General features: G+C 37.1%; 2 protein-coding genes across 9 annotated transcripts in view; both read right to left on the reverse strand.

The window, feature by feature from the left end:
- DNER (delta/notch-like EGF repeat containing) overlaps positions 1-2,395 on the reverse strand; it is a 137,813-nt gene extending 135,418 nt beyond the window's left edge. The window contains exons 1-2 of the mRNA XM_010568423.1: positions 2,323-2,395; positions 49-223 (exon numbers count right to left, since the gene is read on the reverse strand). Of these exons, the coding sequence (XP_010566725.1) occupies positions 49-223; positions 2,323-2,395 (248 nt within the window). The remainder of the gene's footprint in view (positions 1-48; positions 224-2,322) is intronic.
- A 13,787-nt stretch (positions 2,396-16,182) lies between these two features.
- Positions 16,183-25,058, reverse strand: part of TRIP12 (thyroid hormone receptor interactor 12) — an 81,845-nt gene continuing 72,969 nt past the window's right edge. For all 8 annotated transcript variants that reach the window (XM_010568319.1, XM_010568322.1, XM_010568316.1 and 5 more), the window contains 4 exons: positions 21,577-21,690; positions 19,768-19,862; positions 19,464-19,567; positions 16,183-18,379 (listed from right to left, as the gene is read on the reverse strand). In XM_010568319.1, the coding sequence (XP_010566621.1) occupies positions 18,183-18,379; positions 19,464-19,567; positions 19,768-19,862; positions 21,577-21,690 (510 nt within the window). In that variant the 3' untranslated portion in view covers positions 16,183-18,182. The remainder of the gene's footprint in view (positions 18,380-19,463; positions 19,568-19,767; positions 19,863-21,576; positions 21,691-25,058) is intronic.

A 25,058-nucleotide genomic window follows, 5' to 3' on the forward strand; every position in this document is an offset into this window, starting at 1 on the left:
TAAAAGGGGAGCGGCGCGTTAATAAACTGCCCGATAGGCGTTGCTGACCTGTCGGTGCCGCCGGTTGGCGCGACGGCTGTAAAGGACAACGCAGCAGCCGTCGGCTCCTCAGCGCGGGGCGGGGGCGAGCGCTGCCCTGGGTTAGGCACCCACCCTGAAAGAGAAACTGCTTGCTCGGGACGATTCACCGTTTGCTTCTTACTTACTGTTTCACAGGTGTCATCTGCCGATAATTAACACGTTAAAGTTCTGTCGAGACGAAAGTAGAGGCAGAGGGAAAGCATAAAAATGAATCCTGTCATTTCTCATATTGCAAAAAAAGCCGCGTGTTTTCTCAGTTGAGGTTATGTACGGGTGATTTTTAAAAATCGATTTCTATTTTGCTAGTCTTTCAGGGATTATTTTTTTTACTGCCTCTGATTAGAACTAAGATAGATGGTCTGCAAATCAGTTAAGGGACAGCAGGAAGATAATCCACATTCTCTGGCCTTCTCTTCATTTGCTTCTGCAAAAGTGAAGTATTCGAATCTCTCCTAACTAACGACTTCTCACATCGCTATCATAGGATACAGGAGGATTACTGGCAGCAACATGCTACAGTTTTCATAAACCTTCACACTTCACGTACGGCTGAAGCCTGTATCATAGCAGAAATAATTAGCGATGCAGATTGAACTGAGAACTCATCAAGGTTTCCAGCAGCCTGAACACGATACTCGATCCCCGGCACCCAGGCTGGAGTGAACTGTCACTGCTCCTCCATCCATCACCCCAGGAACCCCCTTCCCCCCCGTCCCCCTGCGGCGGCCAGTTCGGTGCCGCACCGGCTCCCTCTGCTGGGGCTGCGTCCCGAGCACTGGAATGACCCCTTCCTTCAAAATGATCTCATTTACTTTACCCCGGCCCCCGACAACGGTGGGTTCTGACGTTTACCACAGCCTATAGGCACTGTGGTAATACAAATTTAAAAAAAAAAAAAACCAAACAAACTTAATTCAAATATATATAACTAAGTTGTTTCTTTATTTTACAACTATCTTCTCCTTAAGGTTACTTTTTCTACCAATATTTGTTCATCAGAGCCCTTCACATGCTGAGACAGAAAACCTGCTGTGTTTACCAGACCAGTTCATCATCATCTTTTCTTTACTAGTTATTATCAAATGCTGTATCTTGGTGAAATCCAGGAACTGGGAAGATATTCTCACACTCTGAAACTGAAATACTACTTACTGTTCTTTAAGCATGGGTTTTGCATCAACCAATTTTGCAACCGTAAGGAACATTCTTGTTAATTTGCTAAGCCTGTTCATAAGAATGTTGTAGAAAGCAATGCCAAAGGCCTCACCCATGTCAAGTTATAATAACTGTTTTTTCATTCTATTCCCTTCACAAGATCTGTTGCCTTGTTCTACAAGAAAATAATTTCATTTGACATGATTTGTTTTTGATAAGTCCACAGAGCCTACTACTTGTCTCCTTGTTATCTTCCAAGCACTCTGAAATAACTTGTATATGGATCCCAGGTTGCTGCGGCATGTGATGTCAAAGCAGCTGGGCTGCAATCCTCTCTGTCTTCCTTCTCAATAAAAAGGTTTGTCCTTGTACTGGTTTTGGCTGGGAGAGAGTTAATTTTCTTCACAATAGCTAGTATGGGGCTATGTTTTGGATTCATGCTGAAAACACTGTTGATAACACAGGGGTATTTTTGTTATTATTGAGCAGTGCTCACACAGAGCCAACGCATTTTTTGCTTCTCTCTGCGAGCAGGCTGGGGGCACAAGGAGTCAGGAGGGGACACAGCTGGGACAGCTGACCCCGACTGACCCAAGGGATGGTCCAGACCATATGGCATTATGCTCAGCATATAGAGCTGGGGGAAGAAGAAGGAAGGAGGGGACGTTTGGAGTGATGGCGTTTGTCTTCCCAAGTAACTGTTAGGGGTGACGGAGCCCTGCTTTCCTGGAGATGGCTGAACACCTGCCTGCCCAAGGGAAGCGGTGAATGAATTCCTTGTTTCAGTTTGCTTGTGTGCGCAGCTTTTGCTTTACCTATTAAACTGTCTTTATCTCATCCCATGAGTTTTCTCGCTTTTACCCTTCCGATTTTCTCCCCCATCCCACTGCAGGGCAGGGGGGTGAGCAAGCGGCTGCATGGTGCTTAGCTGCTAGCTGGGGTTAAGCCATGACAGTCCTTTTCCAATCTCCTACAACTTCACCCTTCCACACAGGACATGAGAGATAATTAATAACTATAGCTTTGGCCAGTTCTCTAAACATCTTATAGAACTAGACAATCTGAAAAGACATTCTGGTCTCTAACCTGACCCATCTTTCTTTTCGCTCAAGCTCTTCTGGCTGATGCGAATTGTGTTGACCAGCTGACAGACCTTCATAACAAATAGGATACCTGAATAGACCGGTTATGTAGTGCCCCTATTTCTTAATTGTTCTTGGTACGCCCAAAGGGTTCAGTAATTCTGATGGAACTGTGATCTATATCTGAGGCTTTTCAGTAGTAAGATAATATAGATAAGTATTGGAAAAGATGGTTTCAAGACTGACAGCTAGATCAGATAATGAATTCTGTTGATGTAGTAGCATGGTATTTGCAGAAGAGATCAACTTTAAAAATAAGCTAGTCAACCAACAGAGCAGGACATAACACAGTGTTCTGAGTCACACAGGACATAAATATATCACATGTGTTTCCTTAGCATTTTACAAAATATATAAGCAATGTTTGCATTATAATTGCCATTTTCATAAGGAAATATTTAACTGTACAACAGAAAATATTATGCTTACTTAATTAGCTAGTGATTTTCTAAAATGCTGTATCTTTTTATACATTTTAATGTTCCAATATGCATAGTTTAAATAATTTTATAGTCAGCTTTCCATAAACAAATTACTAATCTTAGTATTCAATAAGGATTCGAGCTTTCTGCCTCATTTACACTTGCTAGAATTTGAACTGTAGTACCAGTCTAATAGTTTATTATTGTGGCTTAGATAAGCTACATTACAGCTTAACTATTTATTTTGATGAAGAAGTACTCATCCTCTACTGGCCTGAAGGAGATTTTGCAGAGATTTTTTTTTATCTGTTCTGATTAAATATTTAATGAGAAAAAAAAAATATCTATGATTTCCTAAGAGGAAGTTATATACTTTAAATGTCTTCCATAACAACAATGATCTTTTTTCTAAATATTGATGAATTCTTTTAAAACCACTAACTATTGGTTACATTTTTCTTTATTAGTAGAGGAGTTAATTCAGATGAGAGAGTTACTGTGTTGAGCCTTTTCTGAAAAGTGTCTGGACTGTGGTTCTTTTGTTTCATGTTTGGGGTCAGGCTGCAATCATGTCTTTTTGATACTGGTTTGCAGAGTGCAGAATTGCCATTTTCCTCATCTCTCCCTCAGCTTGTGCCTGCTTTAAATCATCTCAGGAGTTTCACTTCCAATCTACCAAAAGGACTGGGGTTTTAATTTCATTTGAGAAACTTCAGAAGGGTCCCACTCATGCATCTGGAGTCAGATTTCTGAAATTGCCCATCATGTTCCCAATCCCATATCCAACAGCTGCCAAAATTAAAGGTAAATCCTTTTGAAAATCATTGCCACAATCACTGAAACTATTACTGTTTGTTTCATAAGGCTTAAAATGCATTTATTCAAAATGTTTTGTAGGTATATTGAACTTTCTTTTTCCAAGCACATAGTTTCTATTCCAGCAAATTCTATTAATATAAAACTGTTTGAATGATCCACACCTCAATTTATCAAAATACTGAAGTACACATTTACACATGTAAGAAGCCCACGGAATTCAGTAAGAATACTGGCCTCAGAAGTTGCATGCTCAGGTGCTTCACATTGGAACTTATTTTGGCTGATCTTCATGGGTTTGAGGGGGCAGATTTTGGCTACAGGAGAAGGTTAGTTTAAGGCTCTGAACAGAGACAAAATTTAAAAAAAATATATATATAGTTCACTGCTGTAGGTGGATGAGAGGAAAATGTTGTTTATTTTCATATGCACCTAAATAATTACTATTTTTCTTTTATCTTAACGAAGACTGGCAAACACCCTGCTCCCAGACAATGTGTATGGATTTATCTTCTTTCCTCCCCAGTTTTTGCATTTGTATTTATTTTACTTTTCTCCACTTTATTAAGCTGTTTGAAGCTTGCATGGTTTTTTTTGGTTTGCTAACTTTGATATAGGAAACTGATGATAATCATGCTGATTTGTTTACCACTGTCAACAGTGAAACTATATGTTGTTATTTAATGTCTGTTGTTTGGGTGATCTGTGGCACATACAAGTAGAGAGGTGTTGATACAACTAGTATCAAGAGAGAGCTGCCAGCATGGGTACAGAAATATTCATCATTGTGGGAATCATAAAATCTTGGGAATCATAAATCATGTTTTAAGACAAAATCCACAGAGCAGAAATTAAACTCTTTTATTGGGGAGCACGAAACCACTGTGCTGTGAAAAGCCATGATGCCTGTTTTATCGGTGGCAGACAGACAATTCAGGAGTAGCAGTATTTCCCACATCTTCACCTATTTGTTTGGCTCACAGGAACTTTTATCATCCTGGTTATTTTTTATATATAATTTTTAGAACAATGGAATAAAATTAATCCATACCTCTACACAGTATAGTTGTTTCACAAACAAAATGACTGTCAGCTGTTTAAGATCTTCCTCTAAAAGTTGCCAGAAAAATTGTCTCAATAGCTACTCCACCTTTCACCAAAAAGCTATACACATAATTTGCAAGTAGACACTTTTGCAGCAAAGATGTGCTTTTTATACTCTAATAATGTTTTTAATCACCATGCTGTGTGACACTACAGCAAATATTACTGTACTTCATGAAATGAGAAATTCATCTTACAAAAAGACTGATCTGAACCCACCTTTAAGCAAACAAAACTACGCCGGGTAAAATCTTGCATGTTTATACTAAGTTTGAATCAACTTCTAAGGAGCTTGTTTGAAAAGTCTCTAACACCACAAAACAAGCATTGCAGCTAACACAGCCATAGCTTAAGATGTTTAAATCCTATGATGTAGATACAACAAAATAATTAAGAAAGAATGTATAGGTTTTGCCATTCACAGTCTTCCACTCTATCCTTAAGCCATGACTGAGGCTTTCAAATAATAATTTGATGTGACTACAATTTCTATAGAGATAAAAAATAATTTATAATGTATCATTCATACAGACAGTAATTTTTAGTCAAAGAAACAGAGCAAGTGCAAAGCACAGAATCTTAAATAATGTCAGAATTATCTTAAATCTTTATCTTAGAATTTACATAGATGCTTCAGCAATTCAAATGATATGCTTAATATGACAGCTATCAGAACAAGTATTTGACCATGAGAACTTGAAGGAAGTACTATATCTCAAGAAGAACTATTTTTATAACCAGTAAGTAAATTACTTTTTATTTCTATGAATTTCAAGGTGCATATGGCAAAGGACATGACATCTATATTCTGGTTGACTGGAAAACCTTACATATTAGAAGCTGTACAGAGGAAAAGAGAAGGATAAATAAAATATCAATAGACATTTTACCTGGGGGAGGGGGGGAAGGGAGAGAAGTCATAAGGTAATCTAGTGAGAGGTTTTAAGGCTTAATGTTTCTCTTTGTTATTCTTCCTGAGCAGTAAACAAAAAGGTGATGCTTTTGTCTGGTTTGTGGTCACAAAAGGGCCAGCACCTGAGATTCTCAAGGCAGCAGCCAGCAGTAAAAATATCCTAAATAGAAAACTGCTTTTATTGTTTTAATCTCAACACAAAATTTCACAGCAAATACAAAACTGAATTTATGTGTTTTGGTATTTTTTTCCTTCATGACATTATTCTTTCAAACCTCCTTTTTTCAGGTATTCATTTCTTATCAAGTTATTCAATTTATTATTGCTCAGTAATATCACCCTCACTAGATTTGAAATTCACAGATAAATGTCACCTTCTTTCTATGTTCTCTTGCACATCATTTGCAAGTAGTAGATTATGGCTCAGTCCAACCTTGGTTTTTTTCAATTTCATTCTCTCCCTAAGCATTTCTTTCAAATAAGAGATATATACAGGTACTTTAGTAAATGTGGATCCACAAAATACCTTCACTCCTTTATAGGTTCAATCTTCAGGCTCCCAGTTAACTTACTCAGTGCTGATCATGACTCACCACCTCCTCACCGCCCTCCACTGAGGTGGGGAAGTGATATTATCCCAATTTTACAGCTTAAGCTCCAGCCCAGATCCTAAACTATTTAGATACCTAACCAACAAGTTGCATTCTTGTCTAACCTCCTACAGAAAGCCAGTGGTAAGTAGAAAACTCACCCTATAGCTCTGAACTACTGACTTACGCAATCATAAATCTTGCTATAGAAAACAATTAGGCTGTAAATTCCGTAAAAAAAAAATCAGATTAAATGTCATATATGCATTATTCATGGGAAAACAATGAAGCCAGTATGACAAGCACTTATACTGAAAAAAGGGGCACTATGCAATATACATGTTGTTAACATCAATTGAAAGTTAGGGAAAAGGAGACTTGACATAATCAAGGTATCAGTGCCATTTGCAGAGCGAATGGACATGTACTGGCATTCCACATAGTCAACGGTCAGTGTTAATGATAGCTTGTTATATATTGTATCCACTGTTTCTTAAAACCTTTTGAAAACAAAATGGTAATATTTTAAGACAGTTCTAGGGCAATTTTCATTAGGCCTCCCACAAAGAACCTCTCTCATTTATTTTATGTCAAGACTAGAAATATGCATAGTTTACAGTATCCAGTCTTTATTTGAAGACCGCAAGAAATAAAGACCAGGTATATTTTTCTCAAGAATTTAAAACGTAATTTTAATCTGAATTAATCTAGTTTTATCAGTCACCCATTGGATCTAGTTTTACTTTTTTCTCACCAACTAAGGAGCTACATGCTATCAGAGTCATTTACGTAGCATTTTTACTTCTGTAGGTGATTCTACACTAAGATCAAGCCATTTGTTAACATGCTTTTAGATGAACTGAACATCTTTTGGTCACTGTATTTATTAAGACTAATGTGCTATAGCTCACACGGACATTTCATGGCAATAAAAGTTAAATACTCACCATTTCTCCTTGTATAATCACTGCAAATACATTTTCTTCATGCAGTCATCTCCCATGAACATTTATTGGTTTCTGAGAAAACAGGCAATATGTTTAGCTTACTGTGGACCTGTAAAAACTTCATAGGGAATAGGCCAAAAGATTACATGGGCTTTTCCTTATACCATACAAATCTTGAGAAATAAATGCCAGACTGTGTAAATGTCACATGCATATAAGTTACAATAAACAAACAAATATAATACATGATGTGAAATGTATTACTAATGCAAATATAAATATAAAGAGTCTTTATTGCTTTCAGTAATCATAGCAAGATAGGTACTGCTCTGAATGTCTTGGGACTTGGGAACACAAAATATAGGCATCCTTAATCTGTGCCTTGGTACTAGAATCATTCAGTCTTTGAGATAATCAGAGAGAAAGTGGCTTAGGATGTATCACACCCCAATTCAAAAATCTTAGGGAGTGACTTCAATATGCCGACCTGGCTTCTGTCAGGCTGGCAGATCCTGTATAACACACTAGTGGGTGGAATTACTCCCTTTACTTTTAGTTCTGGGTGAATAAATTATATATTAATATTTTATGTTTCTGAAATAACTACCAAAAATTATAGAAATCTACAGTACTAAAAACATTACATAGCTTACTTTCATCTTTATGGCTACACACAAGACATTTTTGTACTAACACAGCAGTGACAAGTACTATCCTACTGCCTAGTACAAAAACAGAGCAACAGCAGATTTTTTATTTTTTCTTAATGTCTTCTTGCTTACCTCCATGAGTGGCTATAAAGTTCATGCTCTTACATGGTTTAATGAGTCAATAATTCAAAATAGGAAATGCAGAATCATTCATTTATATTCCACATTCAGCTTTACCTCTTTTTTCTTTCTTTTTTTTTTTTTTTTTGGTTTTAAAGGGGTTTTGTGTTTATTAACTACAAGGAAAGAAAGTATACTTACAGGATTCTCCAGAGTAGAGAGGCACATACTGAAGTCCCCAGCACATAGGTTTTTGTTCAAGTAATGAGAAATCTAAGTCATAAAAACTTTGCATGCTATCTCAAAGATATATGTCTAGTTATCTCAACATCTAGCACACGCACTTTTGGTATGTGCTACAGTGTTACAAATGACCTTTATCAGGCAAGCAGGAACTTTTGCATTAGGTGGTACCTCTGTAAATGAAGCTTTTGCTTTTGGGAGGATGGCTGGTTAGTTTTGCAGAAGACAGTGTCAAGGTGTTGATCACTTTAAAGCAAACTGTTCCTTTCCTCAGTGTTTATAAATTCTGCAAAAAAAATGGCATAATTACGAAAAAAGAGGAACAGAGTTAATGATATCAGCAAGTTTACTGAAGTTTTTAAATAAAGGTGTGTAAACTGTGAACTTGAAAACCAAAGTGCTCTCTTTGATTGCATATAGAGCAAGGGATAAATCTTATGGCATCTGGTTTTCCACTGTCACATGAGTTTTCTACTCTTCATAGCCAGAAAGGCAAGATATTAAGTACTACTTAACAAAAAAGCATATGACAGAAATAATCTGTGTCATCTGTTTGACAGCTTCAACTATGCGCATAGGTGCTGTAGCTCGGTCTCTCTGACAAACACCACACTGTTTTTCTAAACAGCAGTACAGCACATACCCATGCTGTGTACCACATAGCAGCAAATGGAAGATATCTAATCCCTGTTAGATTAGCTCTAGAGGAGAAAGTCATACACTTAAAGCTCCAACAAATGAAAAATGAGGCAAGCTCTGAAGAAATGTGCTTAACTTGAATTTGCCAGTAAATTTCATAAATGGCCTTGGCCAACTAAGAAGAGGACATCACACAGAGCAATTTTACTATAAAAACTGAATGAAAGGTACAGATTTGCCCTTTGGAAAGCTGTTCTGCTGATATTGTGTAATACAAAGTGAACATAGTCTAGATTTCTTAACACCTTTTAAAACTATATAACCATAACATGAAGTTTAAAAGACATTATTACATAGTTCTATATGTTATTCTGATCTTTGCATTGATTCAGGTGTGAACATATGCATTTTCATGATTAAGAATCAAACAGGTAGGCCTCCTAAAGGAAGTAACAGAAAGAGCCATAATATCGTTGATAAAAATATTTATATTGACAACTAAGTAACAGGAATTGCCTAGTTCCATTTGACAATTATTAAAAAGCTAAAATTATTGCTATTAATTTATTTCCCTTAGATAACAATCAAATTTAATAACTAACTTTTTTTTCCTTTTCTCACAAAGGATTAAAAGTAAATCCCTGGCAGCTGGTAATTTTTTGCTCATATTTCCAGATTGGGTAACAGTTCTGCGATACTCTACTTGCAACCACGTTCTGTTTAGTGCTGTACATAGAAAGGACAAAAAAAGCTCTCCACTATAAAAAGCTTACCACTAAAGCACAAGAGAGGGCAAAGCCAGGCATTACAGAAAGACAACACAGCACAAAGGACAGTGTCAGACAGTATCAACCGTCACAACAAGCCATAAGCATAGACGGCAATTGTCATTTATCATGATCATTTCTGCGGTAAACATTATGGCAAAGAAACTTTTTAAAGATTAATTTTAAGGTGTCTGAGGTAACCTGAGAATATGTACAGGTGTGCGATAAAGAACAGGAGAGGGAACAAAGGTGCTTTTATGGAGCACTGAAAGACAAGAACTTTATATTTACTGTGGTGGAGAAAAGGGAGCTATGGGATACACATGGAGAGAAGAGATGGTTGACAAAAGCAAAGCAATAGACAAAGTGGTCTGCGTATCTGTCCTTTGAATGGGAATAAGCAAAGCAAAGTTGTCTTTACTAGTAAAAAAATGAAAGCGTAAACAAAAATGCCAGTTATATGATGGATATGATATATCCATTGAAAGATATATGTGGATAAGAGAGGACCTGTTAAGCAGAAAGCATCAGCACATTCAGATCCAGTATGGATGTAAGAATCTATTTTTGAGTTTGAGGCCAGACTGACAGGGAAGATGGTTGTATTTCAAAAAAAAAAGCTAAAGCTCTAAAGCCCTTGCAAGAATGATTAAAAGCCTTATTTTGGACTTACAGATATCTTACAGATATTAAACATCTGGACATTGGTGGTGTTACATCAAGACTGGAATTTGGTCAGAAATAGTCTGATCCAGCACAGAGGAATAAAACCTTTAAATCATTAATATGAAGGTAGCAGTTGAACACGTTTGAATGCAAGATTACTGAAAAAATAAGCTGTGAAAGGAGAAAAACAGGAAACCAAGAATGGGGATGGCAATTGTAACATATAATGTATGTAGCAACAATAACAAGGATAACAGAAGATGAAAAGTAACGTATAGCTATATAAAGTTGGTACCATACAGTCTCCCCCTATTTTATTACTAATACTGCTTCCACATTCAAGTTGAAGGATTTGTTGTAAAGCTGTCCACTCTGTCTACCTAATACAACTTCTCTTGTACATTACTTACACTCTTACTTTTCAGAGAGGTAAATATATCTAAGAGATCAACGCTGCTAGAGAAGAGGCAGATAGCTGCTGAGTTAGTGTCAGCCTCATTAGGTCATGAAGCCATATGTTCCTCCTATAACATGCTGTCTTTCTAGCTTTAACTCCCATCGTTGTTTTTTCATTGTCATTCCTAAGACAGATGTTTTTCTATGAAACTGTATTAACAAAGATTGCTTGGTGCATCCATAAATACCTCTAACAAAATAATTGATACACAAAGTGAAATCCTACTTGATCTCAACTAATCAGTAGCTTCTTGCTACACGTTTTTCTGTTTACACTGTTACGGACATGGAGGATCTATATCAACCCAAAATCAGGCATCCCACAGTTGTCAAAAACAATTTCAAATTTTACTGGCAGCTACAATGTACAATGGTCTCAAAAAAAGGGGCATCTGATATCAAACTGCATCTTATTGTCTGTTCTTTTGCCCATACATTTCATAGGATCAAGGCTAAATTAATCTGTTGTAAACGGCACAGCGAGCTTTCGGTAGAAAATGTATTTTGCAAGTACATATTACTAAAAATTTGCAAATACACAGTAAAGCACAAGGTTAATTATATAACATGATCATAAACATCTTGAGCATCACCATGGACATACACAGCACTGCTGTGGTCACTCATGTATGGGTACTCATTTTTCAAATTCCACGTGTGGGATGGGAGTAGAACTTTTTCCTGTCTTTTGCATTTCACACTCCTTATTCTACCTGATCTTTCAATTTTTAGGCAGTTTTCAGGATGTTGTTTTTGGTTAATACCTGTAAGAACTGTTCTTTCTAGAAAATCCTGTATAGAATTATGGCATCTCTCCATAATTGCTGTCAAATCATGTTAACTACTTACTCTGGAAGAAATTGCAAATGACTAGCCACCTGCTAGGACAGAGATGAACAAAGACATAACAGCTTTTGAACGCAGGTAAATGCCACTTCACTCAATATTAAAAACAGGAATAAGATGCCAGAAAAACTTTTGAAAGTTGAAACCCATTTAAGAAAAGTAGAAATAATTAAGGCCTGTAATTGTCAGTCAGTTGAAGTGGAGTTCTCTGAAGGGGAGATTACTCATAATCCACAGCTGTAATAAAGACCCTTCTCATTTCTATTCATTTTATTGGAAAATTTAGAAAACCTTTCTCTCTGCATATAAATTTCTCCCATTGAACTTATTTGAATTGATAGAACTGATGTAGCACAAAACAGCACAAGACTATTTAAGATGCATATCAACTTTTTGTGATTCTCAGTCATTAGTAAATGCCTGCATGCAGTTTTGATTTTAAATTCTACAGATAGCTAATTTTAGAAATGCAACATGTTTTAGTAAAACAGATTTATCCAGTTGGGTCATGAAAAGCCCAGAGAGACCGCACAATCTGTTCCATGGGGATATGAAGCAAAGGGGAATAATCCCTTCCCTGGATCTACCAGCTGTGCTCCTGTTAATGCAGCGCAGGATGCTGTTGCCTTCGTTGGCTCCCAGGGCACACTGCTGACCTGTGTTCAGCCCTTTTCAGCAGAGCTGCTCTCCAGCCAGTTTCTCCCTTTACCTCTCATTTCTGGTCTAGCAGAAGCAGCTGATAGTGCTGGCCATAAATTGGAAATTACCAGTCTTAGAACTCACATGTTACTAAAGATGGGGATAATTTTACTGTTTGATAACCATTTTAAAGCAGGTTTTTTTGAATAGCATTTATACTTTTATTGTTCCAGAACAAGGCTTGCTCCTTCACATACCAAGGAAATGTCAAAACTGTGGGAAACCTTTCCGAATGATTAGTAACATCAATACTTTCAGTAAATTAAGCATGCCAAGCTACAAAATGAAGGCATAAAGATTAAATACTGCCATTTGTTTGAGAAGCATAGCACAGACTATGGGAAATACTGGCTTCAGGAAAAAAATAATCAGGTAGGAAGTTTTCATTGTTTAGCCAATGCCTCAACGGTATTGATACATAGAAGTAATAATCTGCGGAAAAAAAGGTTGGAAGAGGCTAGGAAATAAAGTGCCACGTCCTAGATTGGCTAACTATTTCTGGATCACTGCTTGCATCGCCTGCCTGCCGAAGAGGCTTCTGCATACAAGTAGTCCTAAGGACAGAAGAACTGCAGACAGGCCTATATTTAGCCTAGAATACCTTGGATAGCAGCTAAAGGAAGACTAAAGCCATATACGTGATATTTGCCCTAAATATTGTTTCCCATCATTTGTAGCTCAGGGGCCTCCTAAACCAGACAAAATTTCACTAAATTCTGTTTTTACTCCTGTGACCCATTTCACTAACTCACTACAAAGCATCAGTGAAGGTTGCTGTCTTCCCTGAAAGCATAGGTTTTACTTTACCAAAGATCTATGAAATGTATCCTGATACTATCAGAAAAAGTTACACTAAATAGTCTCAAATATTAAACCTCATCCATTATATGAAACAGCCACAAGATGCCACAGGAATAAAGAACCAAACAATGGGAGGACAGGCAAAGTGATGAAGCAGGAGTCCATAATGTCTAGCTCTTAAGTTAAATGCCACAAAAATATAATTGAATACAGTTAGCCATTTGCCACAATTTCTGCTGCTAATTTGTTGTAGTAGTTTTCCATACTAGGGCAAAAGTCTAAAAAATCCCCTATTCTCCCTTCCTGTAGGATCCCACTATCCAGGACAGTTAAAAGCAGGTAGCAGCCAAGAGTGGTCTACAGACAGCTCATGAAGTCTCCTATCTTTTCTCTCTACCTTTCCCTCAGTTGTATAGTTGGGAAGTAATTTGGGAAATAGCTGTAGAGATGGGATAACTGCTTTATTTTTAAGTATCTCCATAGCATCAGTCTGCCTTGGCTTTCAGTACATAAAAATACCTTGTGTTTAAGCTTACCTTTGCAAAGGGAAACCTCCTCCTTCCATCTCTCCCCTGTTCTCAGACAACAGGGTAGGGTGGTTGTTGTCTCACATTTTCCCGGAGGCTCATCTACCTCTGTCTTTAATAGGGTCTTGATGATAGCCACAGTCTAATACTAAAGGAGGGGGAACAGGACAGAGACAGACAGGACCAAAAAAAAAACCCACAAAACTCCCACAAACACCACCCCCCCAATACACTTGTTGCTTTATCCCAACATGCTGCTTACAGCTTGAACTGGGCAGCTTCCTTCTTAACTACAGGAAGATGTCACCAGAGTTAGGAATTTCCCTCCCTCTTTTTTTTTTGGGGGGGGGGGGGCGCAGGGGAAGGGGGTGCACACTTTCATCTCTGCTATTACTCCTTTTAGGGTGGTGTGGTTTTTTTGGTTTGGATTTTTTTTTGGCTTTAGATCCCCCCCCCCCCCCCTTTTTTTTTTCCTTTTTCTTCTCTTTCCTCTTTGAACCAGGTTTCCAGAAGTTGCTGCCAAACTAATCTAGAGCTATCAGGAACTTTCATCTAGTGCCTTGAAAATATTGGATATATCATCACCATTTCCCCTCTGCTTAATTCTCCTGTTTACAGTTCAAGATTTCATGACTCCCCAGATACACACAGCAAAAGAAGAGACCCAAGACCTGTCCCTCCTCCACCCCCAAAGCAGCTTGAGTTGGATCAATACATGCATGTTTCAATCCCAGGAGACAAGGACATAGTACTCCCCTAAAGGCATCTTCTACCCCAGCCCACTAAAGCAGTTACTCCTTGAACCATTCACTGTTAGTCACAGGCAGCAGAGCTAGGAAATTTGTTTATCTGCTGTATAAACATGCATTAATGTTCTGTTAAAATGTGTGTGACAGTGCAGTTTATGCTGGTGCACTGGGGTGGAGGTGACAACTACTACTCTTGGAGCAACCAGCTACACTCATCTGAGAAAAGCTATTAAAAACACAATGCATTGGGAGAGATAACAGCAAGTTGAGAGCGTGCAGCTGTGAAATTCCTGCAAGATCACAGAAAGAGATCACATGGCTTTGAGGTTTTCCAGTTCAGGCTATCAAGAGACTGGGAAAGTAAAGTACAAGACAAACAAAACAAGCCCTGAAAGGGCTCAACTACCAGTAAGATTTTGCCTCACTTCCAAACTTATTCTCATCCATCTCAGCAAAGCTTTTTATTTTTCTCCATTCTGCCACCAACTTTAGCTACAAAAAAGCATTTTCGCTTGGGGGAGGCACATTCACATTAAAAACAAAGCATTATCCCTTAAGTCAGGTAGACTAATGTCCTGTTAGAAAGCCCCCTGCAGAAGTACAGGCTTCTTCGATGATGGAAACTGGTATTATTCATTTGAAGACAGGTTGCTGAAGAGACAGGACAGGGCCCAGCAGCGGCCAGAAAAGAGGGCACAAGTGACACAGGCACTTGGAATTTCATCAGTCCCTGCCCTTAGGCACCCACTTTCTCAGCTGAGGAGAGCTCAGTAAGGGAAAGGAGATAGAGAAAACATATGGTTGAGGGGGAAAAGGAAGAAAAAAAAGAATCTAGGCAATTCAATTATGCAAGCAGTTTGCATAATTTGAATATCTGATTAAGTTTGGCAGTGGGTATGGGGATTTTACACACTTGGAATTAATTCTTGTACACCTTCCTACAGAATATGAAGAAGCACTACAACTTACTAATTCATGTCAGATGTGATACTACTTAAATGTTGCCTACACAAAAGATTTCTGTATAAAGCAAACATCTAACAAAAAAGAAAAAACAAATCACTGCACAAGTTCACAGTAGCAGCTATCAATGCTTGGATGGCACTTTTTTCCATGAATTATTTTTTGCTGCTCTTGTTAATTTAGAAGGACATGAAACTCATCCAAAATAGTAACTGATGGCTGGTGTTCTCCAAAACCAGTTGAACTTACCATGTTAAAAAAAAGCCTCTAGTTTCAAAAATAAGACTTCTTATTGTACCTTTTATTATACCTTATAAAGGTATACAAAGCAGTTCAGTACTAAGGTGACTACACATTCTTCCGAGGGCTACATAGTCCTCAACAGGCATCCGCACACACCTATGATTGATTTTAGTGAGCTTTTCCCTTAATCCAAAGTTCCTGAATCCCTAACATCTTGCCCCACCCCTCCACTTCTTCTAAACTACTCTTAGACACTATATTTGTTTGTAGGAAAGTATTGCAGTCATGCAAACTGTGACTCTTCAATTTATTCTTATAATTTACTATCTTTACCTTTTAAGCCAGACTGCTCTTCTAATACACTAAAAGCTCCCCTTGGTAGGAAAAAAGTGTCACCCAGAAGGGTTTCATTCCCTTTTCAGGCCAACTACATCCTTATTCTGTGCTGAAAATGACAGCCAGCACAACAAAAATTGTCATCATAGGTATTTGGGTTTTTCCTTCCTTTTTAAACAGGCAACCAACAACTTATTTTCCCACTAAAGCAGTTACATCAATGGCTATATATCAAATTTGAAAGCTCCTCAAAATTTCTAAGTCAATGAAAGCCAGATTCTAGAGGGAGACAACATGGGTAAAAAAATATCAATACACATGATATTTTAATACAAAATATTAGCTTTTTTCTTTTTTTTTTTTTTACACAAGTCAGTTTTTTTAAAATATAGAACCTTAAAAAAATGAACAAATTGCTATCCACACACTATAAACACTTTTTTTGTGCTCAGTTTGATCAAGTTATCAGAACAATTTAAACACCAGTCCATAGTTTAAACACTGCCTTGAAGTTTTATGAAAACTATGCCGCACTGTGCGCTACCATTATTATATGTACAGTGTGAAGCGCCTTCTTTCAGTTTTAATACGGTAGTAGAAACTGTTCAGTTATGAGGTTCTTTGTGCAAGGATGTCACATTCTACTCATGCTCATGACAGATCTGCATTACATTTCAGTGGCACTGGTATGAGCACCCACATGTAATTCTGTGAATGTTCACTGGAAGAATGTCCATTACATATTCTGGAAGTACAAGTTCTTCAGCTAGATAAAAGAAAACTTGTTAGTTTAGGGGAAACACTAGCCTGATTAGCCAGAATTTAACAATTTCTAAGCACTGAAATGAATTTTGATTTCTCAAAGTTGAATAAAAGTAATTAACTATCACATTTTCATAGAGATGAACTAATAGCAGGTACATCTCAGGAATATTTGTAATTGCCCGTTTTTTTTAACCCAAAGAAAGGAAAAAATTTCCCTCTAAGTTGGAGGTCTTAAAAGGTCTTGTTTTAGTAGTAAATCATCCACAAGTTGCAGGCTGTTAGCCAAGTAGATTTAGGATGATTTACTTGCATTACAGTAATTTACACAATTGAACTTTATGCATACAGTACAAAACTATGAACAAAAAGGTGAAGCAAACTTTTTTATTTATATTCAGGTAAAAACATTAACCTGATGGAGTAAATTATTGCAGATTTGAGAAATCAGCACATAAAACAGTTGGACAGAGCATTGCTTACAGGTGCTTTATCTGTGTCAAAAGACAAAGGCTGAACTGTTTGTTCCAAGCTAGCCCTGGGGGGGAAGAAAAAAAAAAAAAACCTACAAAAGTAACCAGGAACTTAGATCAAGAACAAGAAAATTGTTTACTCAAACAGGGAATGAAACAACTAATTTGTCTTTTAAAAAACTTTACATCAATTCGAAATGCTCTGGCCTTACCACAATACACACTGGCCAGCCCAAGCTGTTGGACTTCAACTATATGAAAGAAATAATTCTTCCTTGCCTCTAGTAAGAGGCTTTTGCTGCCTGAATCACTGTGTAAACAGCTCTAGAGTGTCGACTGGTAAAGACTGTCGCCATTATATCCTACCACTACAGTAAAACTATGCTATAAGAAAGGTTCTACCTAGTTACAAAGGCTGAATTATATTGACAATATATATTTGATTTCAGTAAAATTTAAATTATCTTAATCAGAAAGAGGCATGGAGCAGTTAAATGCCCATGCTAACCAAAACATAACAATTGTTGAATGTTGCACACAAAAAGAACCAAGTGAATTGCACATCAGACAATACATGAGGATGGGTAAAATTAGAGGCAGGTGAGGGTACACAGAACTAGTCTACTAAACTAGATTCGTCAAATACATGGTGTATTTTAATTTCTGTACTTATGTACAAAAGTTGTCTTTGGAGGAAAAACTTTTAGCTAGATGGATACACACAGCCCAGTATTAAACTGCACAGCGACATTTATTGTTCCAGCCTGGAAAAACATCCCTTTTTAAATTTCACACAGCAAAGCAAGTTAAAAACTTCACTCATCAAATAAATGATAATTTAAACAAGAACTTGCTAAAGAAACCTTGTCACAACAACTTTTAGGGCCTGATCACTTTAAGTCCATAGGGGCCTTTAATGAATATCAACCAAGTGTCTTTGTTTATAATCTGCAAGCCGTTTTTCTACAACAAGAAGGCGTAACACGTTTCCTTGACTCAGGTGATATATTTAGAAAAGAATCATGAGTTTCTCTTTTGCTGTAACAGGCAGACATTGCATTTTTCATTGTGATCAGGAAAGATGGAATGACTGCTGCCCTTCTCTTGCAGCTATCAAGAGTTTTTCACGCATTATCTCAATAGTTGAATAGTCCGGCAATTTGAGATAGTTCACACAAGTCATTACTGAGGGTAAGAAATCATCTGGATTCTCTGTAGACTCAAATGTCTTGCGTACAATTGTCAACGGAGGATTCAAACTTCGAAAGCCTATTAATGAGAAAAGACATTCAGAATAAGGTTGTTCCTCTTGAAAACCCACAGTTAATAGTGTAGACATCTAACAGTTACAGAAGCATGCATTGTCATAACTGACTAAATCTCCATTTTTAAAAGTTTAGAGTATGGCTTTATAAGGCCATGTAGGAAGCTAAAAAAATACCTAAAATCCTGTCTGTAGATTAGTTTTCCAAGATGAATAAAAAAAGAAGCTAGACATATCTACTTTTGTGTTCTGTATGTGTAAAAAACCTTATTCCAATCATAGTATTTTTAAGAGTTGGTTGGTTTTATACACATTTTCTAAGATTCTCAGAAATTATCTGACTGTGGTATCTTTTTTTCACTCCAGCTAAGGTTTTTATACTCTTAACCCTCAATCCTGTCTGCACCATCTCTCCCTAAAACAACTCCAGAAAAAATTTAAAATGAAAAAAAAAAAAAAAAAAAAAAAAAAAAAAACTCTTCCCCCCAGAGAACATAAGTAATGGAAGAGATGCATAAATTCTGTTTTTACTTGCAAAGCATTCAGCTGAGAATACGGTAAAATGTGTATTCTATAATGGGCCCTAGCAAAGACAGCAAATTCCTCAGTTTTCCTCACTGCTTCTCATCTAAATTCTGAAATCCAAAAAGGGAAAAAATTAAAGGTTATCACTTTAACAAAGTAGTATTGTCTCCTTTCTAGAAAAGAGATTATTGTTTCCAGGTAGCAATGCAACATTTTGTTGTTGTCATAACTGAATGCACCTCTAGCCAAGGAATACAGTATTAAGGGGTTTCAGTTTTGTTTAAATTTTGAACTATTTTTTGTCCTCCAATAGGTTATCTGGTAACATAAATTAAACCTGGAGACGGTCAATTGAATGAAGTGTCATGAGAGTATCTCAAAGTTTATGAGAATTCTACCTGAAGTCTACCCCAGGCACTTCTGAAACTAGAAATGTCAAACAGGTATGAACCTCTAAAACACACAGTTAAGTAATTTTTTCCTATACTGAAATAATCCACTTATTCTCAAATGCATTAATAATACTGATTTAATATAGAGCAATATGTAATAAACAAAACCTACCTCCTACAGGCAGTCTGGGGCTACCTGTCACAAACTGAAGAAACAGTCTTTGCTGCTCACTATCAAAGCTACTTAGAATTTCAAAGAGATACTTCACTGCTCGACTACGGAGGGGAAAAAAAGCAAGCTATTATTATTTTGTTTACATAATTGCATCAGATTCATATTCAGTGCAGTATGAAGATTTTCAAAGAAATTTCATATAATTCCTTTAGCTTGAATAACAGTATATCAAGATTATTTAAATACGTATTTTCTAGTGCCAATACTTATTTATTTTTTAACAAGACCAACACCGTATTACCTGTCATGTGTATAACCGTGATCTGGCCTGCAACATTCCATTAAAGTCTTTGCATCCCAAGTGTCTGTTTTACTGCCGCACAAGAGCTGCTCCAACTATAAAATTGAAAAACAAGGAAGTAAGTTTTTCCATTTAGAACTTGAGGCAGAACAAGTACTGTCCCTTCTAGCTACTATTATAGCATTCTACTTTCTGGAACGGCTTGCTGCAGAACAACCTCAATCACCCCAAGCAATCCTCCTAAATTCTTTGAATGCAATAGCTTCATCCCAGGTTTTGCATGCAATACACTACCACAGGAGATGCTGAATGCATCTCTTGGAACAGAGACAGTCTTAAGCAATTTACACTGGAGAACCAGAAATGCCTTAGCTTTTTGGAAATCTTAAATTTTTAAAGAAATCTAGGGGAACTGGAAGAATAGAGTGTTTACACTTGCTTTTTAGAACTCTGAGCTCTTCTTTGAAATTAAAAAAATAAAATCAATCATTAGACAGGGATGGATCTATCAGGTAGCAGTTTTTTACTTAAATTATTTTGCCTGTTGTTTCTATACACTTGGGCAAGCAGAGATTACAGGCTACAGACAAAACATTAAAAGCTTCTACAGACATCCTTCTAGGATACACAAGGAGTTGTAAAGTCCCAGTCTCAATAAAACCAGAGGTTTGATACACCTAGGTGTTCTGTTCATGCACAAAAAAATTTTACAAGTTCTTTATAATAGTTTAGGAATGGTTTGTAAAAAGGTTCAAATGTCTGGATACCTATCAGCAACAGAACACAAGATCACACATGTATATTCTACCAAGGAAAAGATATATCTCACACTACTCATATGGCTTAATTTTGATCAACCGTATTAGTAGATTAGCAACTGACTAGTGTCCACGTTTTAAAATTTCCAAGCAGAAGCAAGCATCAAACCATGCCAAACAACAACAAGGCAGAGCAGCATCACATGTACCACAAAATGCAGAAATTTGGGTAAAACACTGAGGCAACTAGAATAATCTGCCATTTTTACTAGCCTTAAATTTGTTGCAGAAAAACAGGTGGTGGTACTCTTTGAAAGTAGTACCAACAGAGAGACATGAAGAAGAATCGCTATGAGCAGTTACATGTTTCAGCTTTAAGAGACTCTCACACTGTAAAGCACCAAGAACAAAAGAGTAACACAAAAGCTTGGCTGACACACTGCTTCAGAGCATGCTTAACATTTCTTCATGAAGTCAAAGTTGTAAGTTTATGAAGGTAAACAAACCCTTCAAAGCACAGTCTTCAAATAAATGCCCTAGAGGCAGAGTAATAAAACATTCTCTCTTCTAGTCCAGATAGCCATAATTGTGTCTCAATTGAGTCCGCCGCTTAAGAGTGTAAGAATTTTACAAGGAAATTGATACGGTGGGTGGTAAGAACAAGGCAAGACCAACTAGCCTTATTCTTTACCCCTTCATCTGAATCTCCTCTTACTGTTGAAAGCTTTGTTAATGAGCTATCTACTTTTTCAATAGAACATCCAGGTAGCATCCACATCTATATCTACAGCTATTAAAAGGTACTACAATACAAGGAATTAATTGAAGTATCCATACCAATATAGAGAGCCTGCATACGTAAACTTAAGCACTTTTCTCAGAAAAGCTGGATTAAGTATGCAGTATAAAGAACACCAAGTCTTCCAAACATACATCAGAAACATAATCAGACTCTCACAAATGCACTGCATCCAGTGCACACTTAAGTTCAGACTGTCCATACATGCAGATGTAAGGTTATAAAAGCATCAGTAAAAACACATTTACCAACCTCCTCAGGATAGAAGTACTGGAGATGGCTGAGGGGGAAGACTGATTCAAATCCATCTCTGAATGAGTCAAACTGTCTGGCAACACCTTCATTTAGTGCCCAGAATATAACCAACTGCAGGGACGGGGAAAAAAAAAAAAAGTCATTTGAACAAAGGAAGCATGGAATGATCGATCACTACTGTACAAAAGACTACAACTGCAGAAAAAGACCCTACAGAAGGCCTAGCCATATGCTCACTATAGTTGTGGCAGAGTTTGAACTTTGATTCATGGAGCTGCTTGACAGCATTGCCTCATTCTGGCTTAATCCATAAGCTCATATTGCTGCAATGCAACAGACAATTTTTTGGGTTTTTTCTTTACAGCTTTCTCATGTGGTCTGCTATTGCAAATTCACAAAAGTCATTTGAGTTCCAACAACCCCATGTTTAGAATACCCTAATACACAACTCATGCAGAATTTAAACTTATTTGCCTTTATTTTTGATAAAACAAGCTTAATACATGGAATTCAGAATAGCTGGTTAAACTGAACCTATTTAACAAAACATTTTAAAACAAAGCTTAACATATATTAGATATTTTTAGAAGCCTAACCTAGATGTTCTCTCTGTACACTGATATCCATTTGAAGTTCAGCAACTGAAACAGAAATCCTTAGGGTATCACTGGCAGTATTATATTAGTTTCCCCCATGGAAACATATGGGTCCCTTCTCTAATATATAGTTACAAAACATAACTTTAGTCTTCTTGTTATATTAAGCTACTTAATATAACGAGAATACATAGGAAAAATACATCGGGGGGGAAAAAGAAATAATTTCCTTTCGTGTTACTGGGATTTGGTTAAGAATCATCAGGCAAAAGACAGTAAGACAGTATCCTAGGCTTTTTGTGTGTGTTTTTTGTTTTGGTTTGGTATCTGCAGTTACCGCCTCAGGACTAAATTCACCTTCCAAAGTGGACAGCACATACTGAAACAATAATCACTGGGGAGAGGGAAAGGGACATGACACAAACAAGACCAAATTCCTTTTAAGTCTCCTGTAGCCAGTATTTCTCCACTAAATAAAGCAATATATTATACATGGCAGATTGCATGCCAAGTTCAGATTCTTTTGTCAGTTAGTGCTACTGATCATTACACTTGCCTTGGATACCCTCAATTCTAGCAGGAAATGAAGGCTGGTTATAAAAAAATGTGTTGTCAACACACAGCTACTGGTTTTTAAATGTGTTAAAAGCTCTGACCTGGAATGCTGAGAAAAGCTTGAAAGACGTCTAAGGATGCATCTGAATATGATTAAAAACCTCACTGATACTGATGGACTCCTGAAGCAAGTATTTAACCCTGTCCCAATAATTGAAGAGTTACTTGGTCCAGAAGGTTCTCAGATACAAAAGCCTATTAGGATCTGTTGATAAGCTTTCCCTATAAAAGAGTCAGGCATTGATTTCAGGTAAGAGGCATGCTCCTACTTTCACACATCAGGTTGTAATACTGAAGAGGAAGCCAGTAACGACCAGCAGCACTGAAGGCTGTTCTATTGTGTTCTATAACATAGAATATTCTATAGCTATTCTAACAGCAGAGTTGCTTACTTAGAATTGTGATTACTTTTTATGACCAGGGATGTGTGCCAAAATTACGCTGCACTGTGTTCTTGTGGATTCAAAGAGGACATCAAATTGCTAGGCAAAAAACTGCACTCCAGAAACTTTTTGTCCACAAACTTAGAACAAGCAAGATGGCCTCTTTCTTCATAGTACAGGGCAGAATGAAGGTCGCGGGAGGGGGGACAGGAGAGAGAATAAAGTCTTTCACTATACTTGTAGCTCAAATAGTTCTACTTCCTGATAAAAGGTAGCTCCTGTGGGGGTAGAATGACATGACTGCAGGAGAGGCATGAACAGTAACAGTAGGATATTCTAGCTTTATAAACTACTTTTAATGGCAATACACACACAAAATTTTAATGAAAATGCCATTTTCAAGAGCAGGGCAGCTGACCCACAGGAGGTGTACAGGCTAGCTGATAACTTAAATACACTGTTTCTAAATTGCAATTCATCATACTTGTGACACAGAGAACACTGATTTTCTTTCGGAAATCTTTTTTATTTCCTTCACATCAGTAATGCTAATCACTGGTATCTAGTTTAAAATCTCCTCTATAAGGCAGGAATATAAAGACAAGGATAGAAAAACTGCACAGGTGTCCCTTAAAGAAAATAGTCCCAAAAGCTGTTTAGAAAGAAGCAGAGAGCAAGCTTTCTGTAGTGATCTGCTTTTCCTTTACAACACCAGAGACATGCAATAGGACAACTACAGGCCATCCAAGATATCTGTCTGCAAGCCTTCCTCAGCATATCAGATATGTGATACGAGTTACCTAGAACAAAAAAAACCTGACTGCAAACTGTACAAAAATCAGACTTGAAAGCAACCTTGCTCAGCTTTCCTCAGTAAATAGGGAGTGCAAATGCTGTTTCTAACAAACTATGGTTATTGGCATTGGCCATCTGTAAGTCTGCAAACAGCTTTATATCCAAACATGTTTAATTTTGCAAGTGATTCTTAGCAGAACTTGCTTTCAATAAAGATAGGAGAACTGGATACATGCATAACAGCTTGAATCTGGAAGATGAACAGCAACTGCTCAATATTCAGTTGTAACAATTATGGAATAACTTTGCAAAGTTCTCAGTTGATATCCAGGAGCTTATATGTCCCTTACTGAATCATTTCTACCAAAACATCAGATATGTTTCTTATCAGTGCTTGAAAAATTTTAACAGTCCTCAGAGCGAACCTGGCAGCAGACTAACCCGTCAGAAAATGCATTATTTAGGAATTGGAATAATGGCTTTTTCATGATGCAATCATTCTTAACCTCCATCCCACTTATGACTTCATGTGATAATATTGCATTCTTCCTGCCTTTCCTCATCTCTTCTCCAGGCTGTTTTTAACCTATTCCCTTTAATGCTTTCTTATGCAGAAACAGTTTCTTACCTTTGTTCAGCAATATCACCCTTTTGTTTTTCTAGGTTTTATGTCCCTTCTGACATGGGAATAAATCAATATGCAGGTGTACTGTCAACTTGCTATGGCACTGTTTTGTTATCTGTTTTGGTGGGTGGAGAGGGAAGGGGGTGTTTGTGTTGTTTTGGTTTGTTTTTTGGTTTTGGGGGGTTTTTTTGTTTTTCTTTTTTTACACTACTGCTCTAATTTTGATTCCCAAATGAACTGATATTTTCTTAAGTCTGACTCCAAAAACAGTTTCACTATTATTATAGCAGTTCAAAGCCCACTGAAGCGTGGGTAGGAGGTACTAAATCACTATTGCAAATAAATTCATTATCATACCCAGATGTGGGAACTTGTTAAAAGATTCTGAAAAGTCCACAGCTCAAACTACTCCACTTCCTACAACGATTTTTATCCAAAAAACCATACTTCTGATTACTTTATTAT

The sequence above is a fragment of the Haliaeetus leucocephalus genome, unplaced genomic scaffold (assembly GCF_000737465.1).
Source record: "Haliaeetus leucocephalus isolate CR32 unplaced genomic scaffold, Haliaeetus_leucocephalus-4.0 Scaffold240, whole genome shotgun sequence".
Classification (NCBI taxonomy): Eukaryota; Metazoa; Chordata; class Aves; order Accipitriformes; family Accipitridae; genus Haliaeetus; species Haliaeetus leucocephalus.